At 36.3% G+C, this 18,897-nt stretch overlaps 1 protein-coding gene across 2 annotated transcripts in view; it reads left to right on the forward strand.

The window, feature by feature from the left end:
• Positions 1-16,678, forward strand: part of LOC149249092 (uncharacterized) — a 248,809-nt gene extending 232,131 nt beyond the window's left edge. For both annotated transcript variants that reach the window (XM_089458634.1, XM_089458635.1), the window contains exons 7-8: positions 16,189-16,236; positions 16,354-16,678. In XM_089458634.1, the coding sequence (XP_089314760.1) occupies positions 16,189-16,236; positions 16,354-16,468 (163 nt within the window). In that variant the 3' untranslated portion in view covers positions 16,469-16,678. The remainder of the gene's footprint in view (positions 1-16,188; positions 16,237-16,353) is intronic.
• Positions 16,679-18,897: the final 2,219 nt, after the last annotated feature.

Consider the following 18,897-nt stretch of genomic DNA (forward strand, 5'->3'; position numbering starts at 1 on the left):
CATATATCAGAATGTGTATCAAATCAAGCAAACCCTTGGCTCTACTATCACTCCTTGGGAATCTTTCTTTCGCGCATTTCCCAATCACGCACCCTCTGCACACATCATCATGTTTTGTGTTGATTTCATAAACTCCCATCGCTGTCTCCTTGAACAACCTAAGTTCTCCATGGTGTATGTGTCACATCCTCCTATGCCATAGTTCTCCCATGTCCTTGCTACTGCTGCTGCTTATCAGTGCCTTTTGAGAGTCGAACTACAACTTGTAAAACTTGTTGCTCCGAACCCCAATCTGTTTCACCTTCTTCCAACTCTGGTGTTTAATATACACCTTGTAAGCAACAAAATAGACATGATAACCATTGTCCTGAAGTGTAGAAGCTGAAATCAGGTTCATTCCTAAACCTGGCACATTCAACACATCTGTAACCCTAGTACTCTTGCCTGACTCCCTTTGAATGTTGATAGTCCCTCTCCCAACTGGAGTACACTTGGACTTGCTCCCCATTTGTATCTGGAAGCCCATCTCCTCTTCTTGATAACTAGAAAATAATTCTCTAACTCCCATCATATGTGTTGATGCTCCATTGTCGATATACCAGACACCTGTAGATGTAGAGCTAGAGAGGCAAGCTATGAGAACGAACTCGTCCTCTATTCTCGAAGACAAATCCTGAATGTCCATTGAAGTTGTTCTCTGCTTCTTCCCCTTCTTCTTTTTTCCCTTCTTCTGGTTAGGACATTGGCTAACATAGTGGCCATTATGACCGCAACCATAACATGTGATTTTACTCAAGTCCTTTTTATTCTTCTCTCCCTTGGACCCTTTATTCGATCCCTTCTTGGCCTTGCCCTTTCTTGCTAGGGCCACGTTCTCATCATCTTCACGCTTCTGAGTTTTTCCACTGCTGCTGCCACTAACGAGGCTCAACCTAAGCTCCCCCTGAGTGAAATCACTCCATAAGCGATACCAAACTGGTAACTAGTCTCATCCATTGATAAATTGGCAATTACATCCCACTGCTTTGAGAATTTGTTCAATGCGATCCTCACGATCTCATCATCATCTAGTTTATCACTAACAACTGCTAACACATCTCTTACTACTTTGATTTTGGTGAGAATCGAGATAACTCACAATGCTTTCTCCTTTGTTCATTTTCGTGTTTCTCAACTTTTCTCTGAGGATCAACTTCCTGTTGGTGGTAGCATTCTAGTACAGGTTCATAACTTTGTCCCACATCTTCTTCATTGTGTCTAACTCTGCGATATGAGGAACTATATGGTCCTTGACTCCATCAAGGATAATCCTCCTAGCTTTGGCATCCTCCTTCCTGTATGTTGAAAGTTGTTGTGGATCCGTAGGAATGGCTATCACACTAGTCGCATACTCCTTGAGACCATTGTCCTCCAACAACAAGAGAATTTTGGCTTTCTAGACGCCAAAATTAGAGGCTTCATCTAACCTTTCCTGATCTCTCAAACTAGTTGAGGCCATTACTTCAACTCTTTTGGAACTGGAAAAAACCATCTGAATCTTGTGAGGTTTGATATGGGTTTTACAAACCCTCGCTTTATTTTCCTGTGCCCTGCGTTGATTTACTCGTGCAAAACCTTGCACTTTAGATCTACTCTGATACCATGTGAAATTTCCTTAATTGCAACAACTGGAAATTATTCTTCTATCTATTTCAGATTATTTGTCTCCAGAAATTGATAACGACAAATAACAAATAAAATCACTATTGCAATTTTCACAAATAATAACAGGATCTGAGATCATAATCCACACACAAAATTTAGACGCCGATATTTTTGGACAATAGTCCCTGGAAAAACCCGTGTGGGGAAAACCAGTTCTGCAGATGAGGGTTTTATTTTTATTAAATCTTTAACAAATTGAGAATTACAACAACTGCTTGCTTCTCAATGGCTAAGCTCCGACAAATATTTTTCTCCACTCCTACTAGCAAAATCGAATTGGAAACACAAAGTTTCCTTCTGCAAAAACAATTTGTCCTCTCCCAGGCTACTCGTACCCCCTCTTGCAACTCACACTGGCAACTGGAAAATGCACATAACCTGCTCTGGAAATTCTCTCAACCTCTGGAAATTCGTTTTGAAAAATACATTGCCTCTAGCAACACTTTGAAGCCACTCACACCTCCTCTGGTAGTTGTCCCTGACAAATATAAATCAAACTGTAGCCTCTGCAACTCGCATTGGGTAAACTGTCAATGCGCACTAGTTGAATCGACCTCGCTCTTGCAGAATAACTTGGCCTCTTCCTTCTCTTAGAATGTTGGAATCTTTGTGAAGAATTTCTTCGGAAATTCTCTTCTTAATTTCTCTACTGAAATCTTGTTGCTGGTGTCCTCCACTATGCCCTTGCTATCACTGCAATTTGTTGCTTCTAAGTGATCTCCAAAGCCCCATCGATTTGCTCTTTATAATCTCTCATTGACGAATTAACGACCACGATCTATCTCCAATCAATGGCTAAGATCATCTTGAACCCATCTCATGATTTTTCTAGAAGTCACTAGAGAAAAATCAATTTGTCTCAATTAATTTGATTTAATTAACCACTTTTCCTAAGTCAGCGTTAGGAAAATAATTAATAATTGGCTAATTAATCTAATTAAGACATTTTCCTTAGAAACTTTTTCTAGGTCTTGGAGATAATTATCCTTCTGTGTTCCTTAGCCTCTTAGACACCAATAGAGACTAGAACACCTGTCTAGGCTACCAAAAACTAACACAAGGTGTTGACCATAGGTTGTGAAAGGTCCCGACTTATCGTCGAACATCCAATGAAGGTCCACTAACATTAGATCTAACTCTTGGATGCAAGATTCCTCTAACTGGTCGTGGAGAGGGATTTCGAGGGGCTCTAGTGTAGGTGTTTAAGTCACCTAGAAGGATAACTTCCCCAACCACGAAGTACGAGGTGATACTGGTATACAAATCTATAAAGGGGTCCCTATTAGGGCCATGAATAGCAAATGACAAAGAAACTGGAGGGATGTAACAAACTACAATTTAATGTCCTTGGGGACAAGGTAAACACTTCTGACCCAAACCCACATAAACATAGCATACTCATCCACAACCACCAAGGTTAACTTGCTTCGAAGGGAGTCTCTAACAAAAAACAATACTCTGCTTGAGCCCTGAATACCACCAAGGGTTCTCATCTCTTGTGTGCATGTTGAGAACTAATAGTACCCTGTGATGTCCAAGAGAGGCTAAATATGGTTCTCATGAGTCTTGGTGATAAATAGGACATCTGACAACCTCAAAGCATCATTCATGAGACCTGACAGTGACGAAAAATACTCATTGCGATTCCAACAAATGATGGAAATGTCTATGCTTTGTCATCTTTCCCATCGAGCTCATGATTTGAATAGCTATTTTAGAATCACTTCAGCTAGGTACATCAGTTTGACTTTAATGTACCTTTCTATTCTTGTGTTTGTTATAATTAATGTAAGTTCTTGTGAGAAAATCAAGTTTTTTTTATAGGGTTATACATGTTTTGCACTTGCAACACTTTTCAAGCTACAAGGGAATTGTGAGCTTCATTTTTTATTGTTTTATTTGATAAACAGTAAGTTTGACTTTTTGCAATTTTTTGACAATTGGTTTGTCTCATTTTTTTAACTTAACAATCTCTGAAAATAGAACTCAATCAACTTATGAGAGGGCGACTCCAAGGCAATTCAACATATTTCTAATATTATGTATGAAAAATATAGGACTGATCCACCTAGAATCAAAATATAGTTCATATCACTTTTCAAATCTTTTCCTCTAGCTCTCATGGTTGTGCATACACTCTTAATCTGATTCAGATTGGATTGTTATATTGCTTGTCATCCATCTCAATGCTTTCAGAGTTGGAAAAAGTGGATGAATGAGCTTACAAGACCATTTTTACCAGTGGGACCCAGTGTGGCAAATTGGGGTCTGAAACCTTTCAGGAGCATTTTGAGGCATCAAATGACGTTTTTTGTGGGTAAAACTTTGTTGCTTTAGCACATCACTTTTTTTACCTATGGTGCACACAAAGACCTTTCCAACAATGCAAGAATCACCTTACATAGTTCGTATGAAAAAGTTATGCCACTTGGAAGTTCCTATTTTTTTCCACCATAATTCGAAAGGATGTCATGTCAGCCTGCATTACTCATGGAAAAGGGGCTAGCCACATGATCATGATGAAGAAGACTTTAGAAAATTCCATATTGTAACTATGGTTAAGAGTTGAGGGAGTCAAACCTAACCACTAGTAGGCAATCAGGTTGTGTTATAACCGGGCCACTGGGAAGAAAAGAGGTTCCATTATTTTCGAGTGCATTTTTGTTCTATAGACGAAAAAAGTAGTTGAGAGGGATAGTGAGAGAGGATTTGTGCACTTTAGTAGCCTACGGGCCATAGGCCTTAATTCTTTGTACTCATAGCCATTTTCTATTCAAAGAAAAAGAGCAGAGTGACCTCACCTGCCAGCTGGGTTTCCCCTCAAAAATGTTTCCCAGGTTATATCTTGTGTCAAATTGTGGTTTGTGAGTTTTTATTTCGCTATTTTCTATTTTTGCATAATTATAATTTGCATGCATATGCAATAAATAGTAATTTACAGATCCATAATCTAAAGAGAAATAAACTCTCATAGTGTAGATTTCAGATTTTAAAGTATAATTTATCATATTTGTTATGACAAACTATCCAATGGAATATCCACTGCTGTTTAGGGTTCATAATCCCTAACTAGGAACCAATTTTAATTTTTTTTTATCTCTTGTTTAATAACTATCCGCATAAAAAGTATGACCTTTTAAAGTTAAGATGCTCAATGATACCTAGAAATTTGTATGGTGGCATACTTTGAGACACTCAACTTCGATTTTCCAAAAGTAATATAATAACTAAAAACTAAAATGTAATAAAATATTTGTAAAACCACTATCACTATTTCCAACCCTAAACAATGGATCACCCACACCACAAATTAATCCCACTGCTAACCTCCCTTCCTCACCAATCAATCACGTGCTTCCACATCTGCGTCCTTCAAAAACGCTATAAACTCTCCTCATATTCTATCTTCATTGTGTGTCTCCATGTATATTATAATTTTTTATAGGACTTTTGCTAGGGGTTCAAATTTATGTTTCTCTAAATTGTATGTTTGTTATTCTTTTTCGTATGCACGTGTGAATATCTACATTAGCCAGTATCACCATATTTGTAACGAAGTTGTATGCCTGATATAGCTTATAAGCATGTATTCTTATAACTTGTGTAGACTCCTAAGCATAATTAGTTTTTCTATCCATTAAAATTTGGTTCCACGAGGGACAATATCCACCTTGGCACCATTATGTATTTTGGCTTCCCATAGATATGTCTTAATATGTTTAAACAATATGAGGCCTCCTGTTGAAAGATTTTTGCTTTCGACAGATATGTCTCAATATGTTTAAACAATATGAGGCCTTCTGTTAAACCGATATCCAAAATGTGAGATATTGCAAGACACATTACAACTTCCAAAGGAATGATCTCTCCCCTTCAAAATCGATTTCCATAGATATGTCTCAATACGTTTAAACAATATAAGGTCTCTTGTTAAACCGATATCCAAAATGTGAGATACAGGACACATTACAACTTCCAAAGGAAGGATCTCTCCCCTTCAAAAACGAAACATGTAAGGAAGGATCTCTCCCCTTAAGTCCATCAAAAAGACACATTACAAATTCCAAAGGGAGAAGAGAAATCTGAACACTATCTCATTAACTGAAAGATTTTTGCTTTCCATAGATATGTCTCAATATGTTTAAACAATATGAGGTCTCCTGTTAAACCGATATCCAAAATGTGAGATATTACAAGACACATTACAACTTCCAAAGGAATGATCTCTCCCCTTAAAAAATGAAACACATGCTGCAGCAATGAAAAATATGAACATTATCCCATCAACTATTTTTTTTTTCTTTCCATAGATATGTCCATAAGTTTAAACAATACAATAGAGTCATTCAGTAGATAAATATAATATTCCCGAGTCTGACAATGATAAAGCTTCCGCATAAACCAGGTTGGTCTGAATGCACATGAACATATGGAAAAAAAACTCGTGGTAGAAAGGAGGGTTTCAAAAATAGACACTGAAACCCTCGGAAAGAACATTGATGAATTATGCTCCAATGACAAAATTTCAATTTTTACACGACCCAGAAAGAATATAGTGACTAGGATTGCACCGAGATACTCATTTAGGTATCATTTACAGTTGCTTAACCTCCATCTACAGTGCTGAACAATATCTGATGAAAATTACTATCTTGATAGAATGCCTCAACAACTGGAACCAAGTGAGGCATTTCACTCACTCACAAAACGCTACCATTATTCATGGTATTCTTGAATAATGGTATTCTTGTAAATAAAGAGTCGGTTGACACAAAGTAGTAGTGTACTTCAAATTCTTCTTATGTTTCCATTGAACTACCTTGAGAGTGGTTACTTAATGTTGGATTTGATCCGACAGTTCCATTATCTGGGGGTGTTCCAACACCCCATTTCCCTTCTTACTCTGAAGGCTCAATAACATGAGCTCCTCCATCTCTTATTTTAAGAGAAAATTGACTCGGTTCGGTTCGGATCAATGTTGCACTAATCGTTATCGGGATAATATCGGCGCGAGGAAAAAATTAGAAAAAATCGTAATAATCAGGAAAAAACCGTTTGGTACAAAAATATTCATTTTTTTTCAATTTTTTTAATATCTAAACCATTTACAACATAAAATAAATACATTGACACATAAATATGATAAAAGAACTAATATATAAGATGTTTAATATCATTTCTAGTGCTAAAATCACACATAACAGTGAATCATGTCCTGAATAGTAAGTCCTGACTCCTGAGTCCCAACTCAACCTCAAAATATCAACAAAAAATATAATAATGTATCTCATATCATGAGTCATAATGTCATATACAATGAAATGAACCAAATAACTAAAGTCTAATGCCACTGATTTCCTTTGCCCCTCTAGATGTAGATGTCGGTGGAGTTGGCAGGCCGCAGTAGACTATGGAGTCTGCTGTGCTCTAGAAGCTGAAGAACTAGGAGCTACAGGAGGTAGACCATGTCCTCTACGTGTGACAGGGGTAGCTTGGGTCACCTCCTCCTCAAAAAAAATAAAAAAATATATATATATATATATATATATATATAGATCCCACAATTTTTTGGGAAAAAATCGCAATTTTTTCCAAAAAATCGGGCAAAAAAAAATAATTCCGAGTACTACTCGCGATATTCTCGTTCTGATGAAAAACTCGCGATAAAACGATAATATCGCAATTTTCACAACATTGGTTCGGATGGATGTGATGCAGGGATGCAAATACTAGAGGATAGGCATTACTGCTGCATAAATAACCAAACAATATACCCTGTGAAAATCCAAATCTAAAAAATAGATGTATCAACTATAGGGAATCATGAGGAGGACACTGCAATGCAACCATCTAACATGGTCATCCAATCACTCCAACTGCACCATCACAGAAGCTCGCATAAACTAGGACGCTGTCACATGAGTATAATCTAAAAAATAGATGTATCAACTATAGGGAATCATGAGAAGGACACTGCAATGCAACCATCTAACATGGTCATCCAATCACTCCAACTGCACCATCACAGAAGCTCGCATAAACTAGGACGTTGTCACATGAGTATATAGCACTTGAAATAGGAGCAGATAGGGAATCATGAGGAGACCACTGCAATGCAACCATGTAACAAGGTCATCCAATCAGATACAGAAGGTAAGTGACATTACATAACTGTCTATGTTTGAATTCAACACTGCTTACAATTATTTACATAGAGCAAGCGCTCCAACTTGGAAGCATCATATATAGCAAGCTGGCTCTCATGCACAACCAAGGTCATCAAATCAGATACAAAAGGCAAGTGACATTACATAACTGTCTATGTTTGAATTGATCATTATGAAACTGTATTCTCGTATCCCCACTGGTGGAGATGATGATGATATGCTGTACCGGTACAATTTTTGACAATGCCAAAAGAAAACGTGGTTGTAAGTACAAGAACATTTCTACTCAATCAATTTATGTAACATTTTACGAAAGACCATTTAACTAGGGAAATTGCATGGAGAGGCATTCGATGTGAAAGACGTAAAACACAACTACTAGAGTCTCCAGACCGTGTTCATAAGAATGGCATGAGTGTTCCCAAGATAAACAATGGAAAGGATGCTTGTTGTGGCGAAATTAAAACAAAACATAAACTATCTATTCATTCAACTAGAAATACAAATTTTATCAATTTGTCCCAATTCTAGTAGATAGATCGTCCTAGATTTATTGCAGTGCGACCAAATATGGCGTAGTAAGGCTTAATTTGTTCCATATAGAGATATATACACCTTAAATAAGCTTATTTACACTTTGAATAGATCCAAATATACGAAGATGACGATGCACCTGGCTAATTCTAACCTAAATACCCTTGAAACAAACTTGAACAAGTGGACCTAATTGGGTGCCAAGTGGACCTAATTGGGTGGCACCATTGATTTAAAGCTTAGTAGCCTTTAAATAGATGAATTATCTTTAAAAACTTATGTATATTTAGAAAGAAGTTGGTCCCTTCTTACTCTCTAATCAAACCTTTCACCATTTCAAAGTCATCTTCGGTAGTCTATCTACCCTTAATTTCATTTTAGAGAGTATTTCTTACACATATATAGGTTTTCAAGTATGCCCGAATCAATTTTGGGAAATGCTCCCAATTCATTCTTATGTGATATTTTCTAAATATGTTATCAATTAAAGACCCTCTCTTCAATAAATTCCATGCTTCTGTTTGTAAATGATGACTATGATATAATAAGTATCAAAGCCATGCTGATGACTATGATATTATAAGTATCAAAGCCACGTTGAGCTTGTAATGTAATCTTACATAGGAATGCATTTGCATGTAATATGATTGTTATATGTTTCCTTCGAACAGTTCAATTTTCAAAATGCTGGTAGATGATTTAGAATGATATTTGTTTAGAAAATATACTGTGTTTTTTAAAGTTCATAATGTGTTGGATTATTGCACTTACAGTTAAGAGTATAGGGGAAAGTTTTAATACTAGTATAGATCCATCTTAAGTGTATAACTAACAGGAAAACTGAATGCAAACACACAAGTAATAACACAGGATTTACATAGTAAAACCCTGACAGAGTGTCAAGGAAATATCCACGGGGCAAGGGATTGGAATGTCTATTCAATCAATAAATGATTCTCCATGCAATAGTTCGGGCATTCATCAGTTTTATATGACCCTTCTCAGTTACATAACCAATGTTTCAGTATAAAACTAACTTGTTACTAATTAACATAGTTTACCCAAATTTACATAATTAGTTGTCAAACTTCCAACAAACTCCACCTTGACAACAATTTTCCTAATCCCTTGCCCATGCCCATTCATCATCTTTTCTGCAAGCCAAGAGAAGCTAAACACCATCACAGCTTCTCTACTGTAACTGGCTTTGTGAATATGTCTGCACAATTCTCTCGTGTATGGACCTTTTGAAGAGCTATTTTTCCGCCATTGATCACATGTCTCAGAAAATGATACCTTACATCAATGTGCTTGGTTCTGCTGTGATAAGCAGGATTTGTAACCAAGTGAATAGCACTTTGATTGTCACAAAGTACATTCACTTTCTCCTGTGTCCTTCCAATCTCATTGAGCAGACCCTTTAACCAGATTGCTTCTTTACTGGCATCTGAAGCAGCGATATATTCAGCTTCGGTAGTGGACAATGCAACTGTTTCTTGAAGCTTTGACATCCAACTAATTGCTCCACCTGCAAGAGTAAAGACATAACCTGTAGTAGATCTTCTTTTGTCCAAATCACCTACATAATCAACATCTACATATCCACACATTGATCCTTCACTACCACTAAAGATGATGCAATGGTCACTTGTGCCTATTAGATATCGAAGCACCCATTTCACTGCTCGCCAATGTTCTTCACCTGGATTTGCCATGAACCTATTGACAACTCCAATTGCATGTGAAATGTTAGGTCTTGTAGATACCATCGCATACATTAAGTTGCCTACAGCATTTGCATATGGTACATGAGACATATACTGTTTTTCTTCATCAGTTCTAGGACTCAAAACTGAAGAAAGCTTAAAATGGGAAGCTAATGGAACATTAACAGGTTTCACATTGTTCATACAGAACTTTTCAAGTACTTTCTCCACATACTTCTGCTGTGATAACCAAAGCTTACCATTTTTCCTGTCTCTGTGTATCTCCATGCCCAAGATATGTTTTGCTGCTCCAAGATCCTTCATATCAAACGTCCTAGAAAGATGAGCCTTTAACTTGTTGATCTCTTCCATGCTTTTGCTTGCAATAAGCATATCATCAACATACAAAGCTAAGATAATGAATATGTCATTGAAACTTTTGAAGTATACACAACGATCATACTCACTTCTAATAAAGTTCTGGCTCACCATGAAGGAATCAAACTTCTTGTACCATTGTCTGGGAGACTGCTTAAGACCATACAATAATTTCCTGAGTTTGCAAACTAATCTTCTGCTGCGACCTTGTACAAAACCTTCTGGTTGTTCCATATATATCTCTTCATTCAAATCACCATCTAGAGAAGTTGTTTTAACATCTAACTGTTCTAACTCAAGGTTAAGTAATGCAGTGAGTGCCAACACAGTACGAATAGAAACAAGTTTTACAACTGGAGAAAAAATCTCATGAAAGTCGATACCTTCAACATGAGAATATCCTTTTGCTACCAGTCTCGCCTTATACCTTTCGATACTTCCATCAACTTTCCATTTCAGTTTGAAGACCCACTTGCATCCAACAACACTTCTCCCTTCAGGGAGTTCTACAAGATCCTAGGCGTTGTTTTTGGCTAAGGAATCCATTTCTTCTTTCATAGCCGTTTTCCATTTTTTGCTATTTGTATCATCTATTGCTTCCTGATAACAAGAAGGTTCCCCATCTTCAGTAATCAAAGCAAAAGATGAAGCAGAATCTTCATACCTTTTGGGAGTTTTTCTTTCCTTTATAGACCTTCTTAGAGTGACTGGTTGTTGAACTGCTTCAGAAACTTCAACAGCTTCCTTTGTATCTTCAACACCTTTTTCTCTAGAAGTCTCTCCATCCTCTTGACTATCACCGAAAGGTCTAGCCTCCAACTGAACTTGTTGATTTGGCGATACCTGTTCCTGTTTAATTCTTTCAACATTTGATTTTAAAAGAGAAGATTCATCAAATGTTACATCTCTACTAATGACTATATTCCGCAATGTAGTATCCCACAACCTGTATCCTTTCACTGCATAGTCATAACCAACAAAGACATAACATTTCGATTTTGGATCTAATTTTGAATACTGATTTCTAGGAATAAGAGAATAAGCATCACAACCAAATATCCTCAAATGTGAATAATCACAAGACTAACTTGTCCAAACTTCTTCAAGAATTTTACAATTAATTGCTATTGAAGGTGATCTATTAACTAAATAACAAGCAGTGGATATTGCTTCTGCCCACAACTCCTTTTGCAAGTTAGCATTGCTGATCATGCTTCTGGCTCTTTCTATAAGAGTCCGATTCATACGTTCAGCAACACCATTTTGCTAAGGAGTATAAACAATAGTTTTGTGTCTAATAATTCCTTCATCCTTACAGTATTGTTCAAATTCTATTGAAGTGAATTCACCACCATTGTCAATTCTTAAACATTTAATTGATTTCCCTGTTCTTTTCTCTACCATTGCTTTAAATTGTTTAAAGACATTGAATACATCAGCGTTTCTTTTTAACATAAAGACCCAAACTTTACGGGAGAAATCATCAATAAACGTTAAAAAATAAAGAGCACCTCCATATGATACAACAGGAGATGGTCCCCACAGATCAGAATGAATATAGTCCAAAATATCTTTACTATTATGATTTCCAGTTTTAAATCTCTGTTTACATTGTTTTCCATACACACAATGTTTACAGAAATCTAACTTCAAAGATTTCAAGTTGGGAAGAGATTTACGTTTCATCAATATCTAAAGACTTTTTTCGCTCATGTGACCCAATCGCTGATGCCATAGATGCGTACCTGCTTCTTCCTTTTTTGACGCAACCACTGCTTCACTGACCTGAGTACCTCCTTTGAGTCTATAAAGATTTCCGACCTTTTTTGCTTTCATAACAACTAGGGCGCCTTTGAAGACTTTCAGCACGCCATTCTGACCTGTAAACTTATAACCATCTGAATCCAACGCTCCCAAAGAAATCAAATTTTCTTCAAATCAGGTACATGTTTAACACTAGTTAATGTTCTAACTGTGTTATTATACATTTTAATCCTGATATTTCCCATCCCAACAGTCTGGCATGATACATTATTACCCATAAACACAGAACTACCATTTACATTTTCATATGAAGTAAACCAATTTCTGTGTGGACACGTGATGGGAAGCACCAGAGTCTAACAACTAACTTTCTAAACCCTGAGAGACATTACATTCAGGTGAAGTTTCATCTATCATACATAATTCTTTAGCAGATAAAACTTCGTCTATCGTACCTGAATCGACCTTATTTGCTTCCTTCTTCGGGCTATCAGATTCTTTTCGTTTCCAACAGTCTTTCTTCAAGTGTCCAATTTTATTGTAGTGCCAACATTTTGCCTTGCACTTCTTTCCCTTTGATTTAGATCTAGAAGACCCCCTTGTTTTTTCTTCTCTTTCCTTTGACCGTCCTCTAGCTATCATGGCTTCTAATGCAGCTGTTTCAGTATTGGATTTCCTTCGTACTTCTTCAGACAAGAGAGCTCCCACAACTGATTCAAATTTCAAAGAATCAACGGTGCTCAAGCTGATTGAAGTTACAAAGTGGTCCCATGATTCGGGCAAAGAACACAGCAAGGTTATAGCTTTGTCTTCTTCCTGAATTTTAACTTCCATATTTGTTAATTGGCATATGAGTGTATTAAAAACATTCAAATGTTCTGCAACTTTTGAACCCTCCTTCATTCGAAGACTGTACAGTTGTCTTTTCAGATAAATTCTATTGGTTAACGACTTTGTCATATAGAGTTTTTCCAGTTTTCCCCATAAACCTAAAGCTGTACCCTCTTCAACAATGTTGAAGAGAACTTCATCGGCCAGACATAACCTAATGGTACTGAAAGCTCGGGCATCCAAGTCCTCCCAGTCCGAATCAGTGATGGTTGCAAGTTTCTTAGTTGCCCCGTCCAATGCCTTGTGCAACCCTTGTTGCACTAGCAGATCCCTAACTTTCAATTTCCAAAGAGAAAAATTGCTCTTGCTGATGAATTTTTCTACCTCGAATTTTGCAATCAACATCTTGGCCATTTTTTTCCTCCTAGGGTTTCAATCTTCAACCTTCCAACTAGGATTTATATTTTTTTCCTTTCTTAAAAAAAAACTCTTTGTACTAAAAAATAATTCCCCTTTAAAAAAAAAAAAAAACCCTTCAACAAATTTTTCTTTCAAATTAATGAAAAAACCCTTGTTTTTTTCTTTCAATTTTAATGAAAAAACCCTTTGATTTTTTCTTGCCTTCAATTTAAACAAATCCACCCCTTTGTTTTTCACAAATTTCTGAAAAAAAATTTTCTCTCAAATTTAAAAAATTACCCGGATCCACAAGCCAGGGCTCTGGTAGCATGTAGGCTCTACTCTGGCAGCACTTCTGGCAGCGCGCAGTCACAACTCCTCTCTACTACAGCACGCAGACTTCGAGCCTTCTCACCACACAGCACCAGACTGGACCTCTCTTTCACGCAGAGATGGATCTGGTCCTTTTTTTTAAACACGTAGCACGTCCTCCTCTCCTCACACAGAGATGGACAGTATTGGCAGCACGCTGGACAGAGCGGCCTCACTTCACACGCAGGTTTTGGACAATATTGGCAGCACTTGACTCAGAGATGGCTCTAGTCCACGCAGATCCAGGCACACATTTCCTTGTTAAAAAAAAATGTTCTTTGTTTTAACTTACAGATTCAACGTCTCCAAACCCCGATCACACTAGGGGAATGAGCTTCACTCGGCCTGCAATGGCCACCAGTTCATGTTGTCACACACCTCCACGATTTTTATTCTTGGCGAAACCTCACACGAGAAGTGGGTTACTATCAGCACCTCCGCACCATAGATGCAACAGTTCACTCTACCCCACAGCACTAGACCAAACTCCTCGGGTCTTCACCTCACCGCAATCGAACGCTGCAAATGTAGCAGGGGCTCTCACCTCGCACCGCCTTCCAAACCAACGGTTTCACCTCCCTCCAAGTCACCAATCACGCCAACAACTTAGGGCTTTCTCCCCGTCTCGAGAAGCAAGGGTACTGCCAAGTCTACATGCAGGATACCCAAGTTGAAACCATAGTCCACTGCTCCAACCTCTCTACTGAGCGTGGTCCTCGGATCTCAACGCCCGCTCCACGAAAACATTTGGGCATTTTTAATCAATCCAAGCTTCGATACCATTTGTAATTCGAATAGGTGAATGAGTAAAGAAAGAAGGCATTTGTAGTTATACATTGACCAAGAAAAGAATATAACTAACAGGGAAACTGAATGCAAACACACAAGTAATAACACAAGATTTACGTGGTAAAACCCTAACAGAGTGTCAAAGAAACTTCCACGAGGCAAGGGATTGGAATCTCTATTCAATCAATAAATGATTCTCCATACAATAGTTCGAGCATTCATCAGTTTTATATGACCCTCTTCAGTTACATAATCGATGTTTTAGTATAAAACTAACTTGTTACTAATTAACATATTTTACTCAAATTTACATAATTAGTTGTCAAACTTCCAACAGTATAGATCTATCTTAAGTACGGATCTAACATGAGCTGAGAGATCAAATTTTTTCATGTGCAAACTTTTTTAGAATGCAAAATACAATGTATTATTTTTCATTGTTTAAATTGCATTTTTGAATGCTAAATAAAGTATATATTATATATCATTTAAAAAAAGTATGTATATATCATGGTAAAATTAAATATTATGGTTAAAATGTTTATTTAAAAAAGTATGTATATATCATGAAAAAATTAAATATTATGGTTAAAATGTTTATTTGGTCCTATATATACTTAATTTACATTAAAAAAATTTACAGCACATGTATATCTAGACACTTTATCACACACATTAAAATGGTTTTTTTATTATTAGTATATTTTTAAGTATATGTCCATATTAATTCTTGTTAAAATATTTTATTGATAACCCACATTGAATATTTTTTTATATACAACATTAGAATGTTTTATTTTAAGAAGAGTCTTTTCAGTAGGAATCACATAGGAGAAAATATTGCCTACATATTTTGAACATGCTAGTGCGATTCATTGTTAAAATGTATTATTTTGATAATTTTTTTATTTTTATTTTTTTTTAATAAAATTGACATCGCCATATATTAGTTAATATAGATCTTCAAATAGTTTATTTAAATCTCTTGTTGAAATATTTTTGTAAAGTATAAGATTTAAACATTTTACCATACATTATTTTCCTATTTAAAACATAATTTTTATTTTTGAAGGTGAAGGGTGGAGAGACAAATCCCCTCATACTGAGCTGTAGAATATACATTATTTTTCTATTTAAAACATAATTTTTAATTTTTATTTTTATTTTTAAAGGGGAAGGGTGGAAAGACAAACTTACACATCTTCTCATACTGAACAGTAGAATGAGCTCAATAATATCGTTCTCTTATTTGGTGCCATTAAGAATTTTGGTTCCAGTTAAAAGCCATAAAATCCATAGGCACTAGCATGAGGGTTAAAAAAAAAATGCAATTTCACATTCTATTTGAGTTGCTTAGTCCAAATGTTTTTATAAATCCTCAGCTTTGATATTCCAGTATTTACTGCAATTTCTTGGTTGGTTGGACCCAGTTTATTGATCTCTGATCCTAAACTAAGGGATTCGGGTACATTGTACTTTCTTCCTTCCATAAGTAATTTCTATATATCATTATTAATAAAACACTTTGCTCTCGTTGGTTTTAGGTGGCCATATCCATTTCTTGAGCTCTCGACGCCATGGGCTCCATTATGGTATGTTTCTTAAATAAGCACAAGTTTCTGATACTTCTTTTGCAGCGCTCCTCGGCATTACAAAGCTTTTAGTGTTCTAAACCACTAATTATTGGAAGGCAAAACAACGTTTTGCAGGTATTTTGCGTTGGCACTTTTGTGTATCCCATGCTATGGAATATATGCTTTGCTTATAAAGGCCAAGCAACGTTATTTCCCAAAATGGTTTCCTCATGCATATCGAAACCTGTAATAAGCTATATGCATTGCAAGCAAAAAATATTTTGAACTCAAAAATGTCGTCTTCGTTTTCGAAATTGTCGTGCTACCGGAGATAAATTGGTATTATTTTTTTTGTAAATATTTGATCAATATTTGATCATCTTACGTGTTGTCACATATTCTATTCATCATGAGTAATATTATCATTTTTGGAATTCAATATATTTTACTTTTAAACACATTTTCAAATCACTATGTATGAATTTGAACAAAGCAACACTTTCAACAAACCATGGCATGGGCAATGCATTGGAGCAATTTTGTGTTTCAAAAGACAAATATAAATTTTAATTTATCTATTAATAAGCAAGTCAACTTGATGATATACTAGCATAAAATTTTGAAAATATGACATTGAGAAAGGTAACGATTGTAAATTATATATAAAATACTATTAAGTTTTACATATTTTCATTAGATTTCAGTGTAGACAAATGACCTACCCTTGTATAGTTAGGCTTTACTTTTTATTTGAGTATAAAGGTACGAAGTAATGAGATTTTATCTTTGATTGAAAGTTTCTATAATGTGCATTTTGAATCATAATGACCTTATGACAATAAGTGCAATTTTCAATAGAGTAAAAGAATTAGCACAAGATTTACATTAAATAAAAATCATATTCATTTAAGATTTTATATATTGTTAACAAGGACTTGTGCAATTGATGATTGTTTATATAGTCTCTAATAGTGCTTGAGTCTTGTTATCACAATATCTAGCACCTTAGTGCAAAGCCTTTCACAAGGGCTAAGACAAGTGTAATAGGGAAGTGTTACCACTGTCACTTTAGTAATCACTTCCCTCATTTTAGTGAAGGATGAAATCTAACATAAGGGAGGCTTCCCTAGTAACTTCAAGGAATCCTATAGCAAGATGGGATCAAGCCTACAACCTCCTATATTAGCTATTCAATGTTCACACATACCAATACCAAGTTTAAGCAATCAAGGTGAAAACAAGGTTTAATCAAATTAATTTCTAAATTTATGTGAGAGAAATATCCAAGACAATTTGTGATGTTTATCAAGTGAAGATAGGCCAAGAGGGTACTCCAAACACTATAAATAAGAGAAAAAGATGTCATTGTGTAAACTTGTGTGAAAGATGCCAATTTTCAACAATGTATCAAGTAATAACAATAGAGATAATTATGACCTTTAAACAAGCAAACATGCAATCAGCTGGAGTTAACAATACGAGTTAAATTAGGGTTTTATAAACAATTATTTTATAAAATATAAAGGGCACATAATAGCCCTAACAATGCAAGACATCAAGCAATAGAGAGTTGAAAATTCAATTAGAAATGCAATAAATGATAGAAAGATGCATTTTTTTATGACAAATCCTAACTAAACCCTATACATATCTTCTAATTATGACTAAAGAAATTAAGAACAATTGCATATAAACCCTAATATAACCCTAAAACAATGAAATAAAATGTCAATTTTGATTTCAAGGATTCACTAATGGGAATTGAAACTAGAACCTATTATTTTTTAGGACTAATGGAGTCAAATTATGAACTCCCTTGAAAATCATGAAGAATGGGTCTTGGATGAACCCTAAGGTAATCCATTGCAAACCTTAGAGGTTGTCCTACAGGATGATTGTTGGGCTTAAGGTACCTGATTTACAGTAAGGATGCGGAAAGTCCAAATACAAAGTTCACTAGACATTTAAACCATACTAGAAGCTCAATTAACATAAACCTTTAACTGATGAAAACAAGTATCATATCACGAAGGGGCATCAAAATCTCGGCTCTGCAAGGCGACTAGGGTTCCTCTGAAACCCGTGACGGCGCTTCCAGACAGAGGAGCCTCCTGCAAACCCTGACCTATTCCAGGCACTGAGACCACATCGCATCAGCTCTGCGCCAGCCAGGCGCTATGGAAACACCGGGGGGGGGGGGGGGGGCGACAGGGCCCTCCCCAATGCAGCAGGAGAAGGACTCTGACCTCTTCTTCGGATCGATTAGCAGAGAAATATTGAACAATGAAAGCTCAACAAGGCAAGAGAACAGCAAGCCGGAAGATCCGCAAGGTCAGGACAATGGACCTCAGGACAAAGGGAAAAACGACAAAAAGGAGACGCCAAAAGTCACCTCAGCCACCTGCAAACCTGTAGCTGCAGAAAGGCCCAGAATCGAACTACAAGGTCACCTGGTAAATGCTAGAATAGAGTTTATGAAAGAGCATGCAATCATAGGGAAATTCATAGGCTTATGGCCAACGGAAAAAGCTCTCTCTGGTTGGATAGCTGCCAAATGGAAACCAAAGGGAGATGTCCAGCTTCAACTAGGACCGAAAGGCTTCTTTACAGTCATCTTCTACTGCGTGGAAGACAAACTCAGGGTGTTAGGTACAGGCCCACATTTCTTCAATGCTGCAG

The sequence above is a fragment of the Pinus tabuliformis genome, chromosome 7, assembly GCF_031772625.1.
Source record: "Pinus tabuliformis cultivar Carrire ecotype Pingquan chromosome 7, CPIR1, whole genome shotgun sequence".
Classification (NCBI taxonomy): domain Eukaryota; kingdom Viridiplantae; phylum Streptophyta; class Pinopsida; order Pinales; family Pinaceae; genus Pinus; species Pinus tabuliformis.